Here is a 4,966-nt window from a genome sequence, read left to right as displayed (position 1 = left end):
TCATAAAAATAATACACATGGCAGATTTTGAGTGGAAGTATCACCAGCTGACGTGGTGATACCATACTATTATATAATTTCTATCTTAGGGCAGGCATTTCCTTTTTATAGACTTGAAATGAGTTTACTAGTAAAGAAAAAAAATTATTTTCATCAAATGAGGAGAATATTAAATGATGGGTGGGATTTGCATTAAGAATTGTGTGTTGCTCGGGGAATTTTAAGCACCGCAAATTAGGTTGTATCTGGGGAACATAATAACGATGGGACTTGACTTTGGAATTTCTGGAGAAAATTAAGTGCGAATAGTTCGTTGTCTGCAGTTGGCATATAAAATGCAGAACAGCAACAAATAAATATAAAATGTTTGTTTGACAGGAAAAACAACTTGAAGTAATTTCCATTTTTTTTGTAGGAGACATGTTGATGTACTCTTAGGGAGGGAGAAATCGAACTTAAAAACATGGTGGAGGAATACATACTCTGCTAGAAATAGTTATCCAAAGTGCAATACAAGTGACCAACAAGTCATCGATTTAGGGATATCTCTCTTATCAACATCAAAACAGATCACATATAGATCCTTGGTGATTTATAAATGGTAGAAACAGAGAGACGAACCAAACATACAGAAAATATTGACTAACTTAATAAGATATACAGCTCAAATTTATTCTAGAAAACAAGAGCAACAAAATTTATCTTTTCCCATGATCATGATTGGGAACTTGTAGAATCATCAACAGGATGATGGTATCTGTTGAAAAACCACATAGAATCGGCTTTCACTGCAACTCCATCGTCGTTCCGGTGCCAACTGTAGAAGGCATGAGTTCGGTTCTTGATGTCGAAAATGGCATGACCAAAACTGGCCTCTCTATAAGCTGAGTAATCTGGCTGTGGCTCCCTCATACTGCACAAGAAAACAAAAAACATTCATAGATTAAAAAACATTCATAGATTAAAGTATGCAATGCTAACAAATAGGAAAGCATTGAACCAGAAAAGATCATGTACTTACTTGGTTGCCAAGCCTTCAATATTTCCTCCATCTCCAATGGTAATGTACACTGGCGCAGATTGATCTTTCACCACCGGAGAGCACTTTCCATTTTCAATGTTATAGGCAATATTCGATACACGTTCCTGTGATACACACAAATTGCTTATCAGAAAAAGGAAGATGAATACAGTTTTCTTGATATCAGCATTTCAGTCAAATACTTCTCCTCAAAAGGGTTTCATGTACTAATTTGTCAAACATTAAAGCGTTCCATAAAAGGGATTGATTTGTTTCAAAAAGTTTATTTTGAGCACTTACAGATCGTTCGTAGGCATGGACATGACCAGCAAAGACTACGTCAACCTTGTGCTGCACGAACCATGACTCAAACATGACTCTCATGCTCTCTCCTTCCATGTAATGATAGTTGTAGCTGTTGTACCATGGGGAATGCAGTAAGACAATCAACCATGGTGTCTCACTCCTGTTAACTTTTGGTAGCTCCTGCTCAAGCCATTGGTACTGAGGAGTGTATTGACCTTGAGAACAAGGAAATGATATGTTAAATGAGACTGTTGCAGCAGCCAATTTAACAAAGACATTAATGTACTGAAGTTTTCACTAAGAAGTTAGAATTGATTGGATGTTACATGGACATAAGAAATTTCAACTCAGTTTTCATGATAATTTGAAAGCAAAAAGTCTCCAATCATTTAAAACAAAGTCATTAGAAAATATGATAAGGATATCATTTCCATATAATGTGAAAGTGATTTATATGATGCAATAATCTGCAAAGATGAACAAAGTTTGATTTACAGTATAACAATCTCTCACATGCCATGAAAGCAACAACTAAGTATTTCAAATTGATTTAACAAATGCAGCAAGTATCTAGTTATGTCGTCGCCAAATTACTTCACAGACATCAATTTTAACAAATTTACAGATGCCAAGGTAACATATTAGACAGTCCGAAGAGAACATGTTTTACACTCCCAGAATTTTCATATCGTATACTGCATATATGTGTAGGTGCCTTGAGAGCCAGTCATGTAAATACAGTAGGGAAAAAAAAAAGTACCATAAGCTGTATATGAAGACAAGACTATGATGTATGCTGAAGCTCTCTTGATTGAGTAAAAAAAAGGGGCAGGGCTCCCTGATGCTTTGTGTGGGACATTATACCGGTGAGTGTATGGCTTGAAAGGTTTGTATTCACCCTGCAACAAAAAGTATAAATCTTCTCTTAGAAAACACTTTTCCAATGGCATTTTGGAAACAGAATTCACCTCTCTAGATATGGAAAATGAGAGCTTAAGATTAGCTATGAAATGCTTACAATTTCTGGAGCATAATCAATCTCATGGTTCCCTGCAGTCCAAATCCAAGGTTGATAAGCAGCACTTCTCTCAATGAATCTTCCAAATGTATCCCACTTAACATTGTCATGATTGGGATGATTATCTGCATAAGAGAGGTCTCCAAGGTTCAAAACTGTTTGTCCTTTAAGTGGGTTTTCTTCATAGTGAATAAGTGTCAAGTTTGAATCAAAGGTTTGGCCCAAATCCCCTGCAAATAAAAGACAAATGGTAAGTCAAATTTACAAGTAGTCAAATAGCCAATTTGCCTTGTAAATGAATCAAAAGCATAAAATTAGTTTTGGATCACAATGCTAAAAGTTAACCATTCTGTTTTGGTTATTAAATAAATAAATTACTTACCCATGAGACCAAATGTATAAGTGACATCTGGCCCAACTTCAGGAGGAGTTACAAACCAGAACAGCCTCTCAGTGTGCCCAATTCCTACCATATAGTAATATTTGGTATTGTACTGCCCAAATTTATATATTATTAGTTCATAATTTCAGTCAGCAAATTATTTATAGAACAAAAAGAACAAAGAAAAAGAGGAAAAACAGAAAGGCAGATTGAAATTTACCTCTAAGTTTCTGATGGTAGAGTGGTGAATGTAACCAGAAGTGTAATCATGGTATGTATAGGTTTTAGCTTTGCCTTCAGCCATCCTTTTCTTTTGACCTTCACTCCAGAAAAGCACTTTGCTGGAGCCTTTTTCATCCACAGTGACCCATGACACAATCATGGCCTTTCCCTTGTGGTCTCCTTGTGTTATATGAACCTTGGATCAAGAACACACACACATATCATACAATTAAACAAAATTAAGCTAAAAAATCATACCAATTAATCAATTTCATCAAGAAGAAAAGCAAAAGAGTGAAGCAAGCCATAAATCTTGAAAAACAAGACCACATAAAAATATGAAGGTTCGAGTAAATAAGAGGTCTCTCTCCTATACAACATTTATTGACCACATGTCTCGTACTTGTATAGGCCGGACTCGATGATATCATCAGATAATGTGGTACAAATAAGTCACATCATTAAGCTACAACTGACTAGAGATAGAGAGAGATAGGGGAGATATATACTTGTTGAGGTGCATTATAGCCATGAGGGACTTGAAAGGCATCACTTTCATAAGGCATATCAACAGTCTTCTCAGCTTTCCTCACAAAAGGGCTTGTTATACCTCCATTGCAAACCACAGCCAAGTTCAAAACCAAAACTACCAACCTAGCTACCCTTGAAGAAGTAGAAACAGATGCTAAGCTCACCACACCCATCTTGGTCATAATATTACTCAAGGCACCCTCAAACCCTACACAAATTCCATTGCGCTCAGCAAAATCATGCTCCTTTTATAGACACATAAAAATTAATTTAATTTAAATAAAGAAAATCTAAAGTTTATCAGGAAATATGGGGAATATTATTCAGAGCTGTATAGGAATATGCACATTTCTAAGGCTAAAACAAAAGTGGTCACTCACCGTTGGATATTAATCTATTCTTTGAAACGTATCTATTCTTGGATTGGAGCAATCAAAATATAACAATAGCTGGTTTACCATAGCATATTAAACAAAAAGAAAAAAGTCGTAATCTGTTATGAACTCAGATGTAATGGATGCCTACCATAGCATATTATACCATACCAAGAATTACCTACCATGACTCACCATTGTAATTATACAATATTAGTAAATAGTGTAATCCATATGCCTATAAATACAAGGCATCAACTATGAATGAAGAACAAGAATATAGAAAAGATGAAGCTGACGGTGGAGCTCTTGATAATCATTGTTTCCTTCCTCTAAATTCTCTCCGAATTTGTCGTAGTTTTACAACACGTTATCAGCAGGGATATCTCTCAAATACCAACTGAGTTTTTCGATCAAACCCCTCTGCTTCATTACCTTTCTATCTCAAGCTTTAGTTGCTAACCTCTGCAACTATAAATATCTGCTCTAAAACATATCTACAGACATACCAGAGAAGAAAGGGTTAAAAGAAAATAAACTAACCAAACCAAAAAAACAAGAGAGCTTGGAGAGAGGAGAAAAAGTTGTCGTTTGGAGATGGAGTGATGCAAGGTCCGACGAGTATTCGGCTCTATAGAAGGCTACTGCACAAAACAACTAAAAGGATTTGTTGGTAACTATTTAAGAGATATGGCAGGTGAAAAACAATATTGTGTGGGGGACAAACGTGATATTCTCTAGCAGACTAGCACTAAGAAAGAACCCACCGAAGTGTGTTAAAGCTGCAGGAAGTCGTACTTCTATATATTAATATACATGCACATATCTTTCTTTATGCTTTTATTAATAATTCATGAAAGGTCATTGCTACATTTGATCATGAAAGGTCATGGCTACAATCATCATGAAATGGTAGAAACAAGAAATAGATTATCAGGGACCATTTATGATCAATAACACCCGAAGATCTTGATCCTCAATATATATAATGAAGGGCCAGAAGTCCCTAAATTCATCCACTTCTAAAAAAGGTCAGAAGATCCTTTTAAGTGGTGGTTTTATCCCCACATTTATTTATTTTTATTTAAAGTATAGAGTAGAATTAGTATCCA

At 35.5% G+C, this 4,966-nt stretch overlaps 1 protein-coding gene across 3 annotated transcripts; it reads right to left on the bottom strand.

Annotated features, from left to right (window-relative positions):
* On the bottom strand, positions 450–4,597 carry LOC18767197 (purple acid phosphatase 2). Of its 3 annotated transcripts, XM_020569867.1 has the most exons (10): positions 4,398–4,593; positions 3,645–3,688; positions 3,459–3,559; positions 2,948–3,145; positions 2,728–2,839; positions 2,346–2,575; positions 2,088–2,226; positions 1,322–1,542; positions 1,022–1,146; positions 450–913 (listed from the first exon to the last, which is right to left on the bottom strand). In XM_020569867.1, exons 3-10 carry the CDS (start codon positions 3,513–3,515, stop codon positions 715–717), a joined length of 1,281 nt encoding a protein of 426 aa, XP_020425456.1. In that variant the 5' UTR covers positions 3,516–3,559; positions 3,645–3,688; positions 4,398–4,593; the 3' UTR covers positions 450–714. The 3 variants fall into 3 exon arrangements, with proteins under 3 accessions (XP_020425456.1, XP_020425455.1, XP_007199264.1); XM_020569866.1 differs by having other exon boundaries at positions 3,459–3,688; positions 4,050–4,597; XM_007199202.2 differs by having other exon boundaries at positions 3,459–3,688; positions 4,398–4,596.

Source organism: Prunus persica, chromosome G8, assembly GCF_000346465.2.
Source record: "Prunus persica cultivar Lovell chromosome G8, Prunus_persica_NCBIv2, whole genome shotgun sequence".
Taxonomy (NCBI): Eukaryota; Viridiplantae; Streptophyta; class Magnoliopsida; order Rosales; family Rosaceae; genus Prunus; species Prunus persica.
The sequence above is the reverse complement of the archived record's forward strand: the minus strand, read 5'-3'. Positions and strand labels throughout refer to the sequence as shown.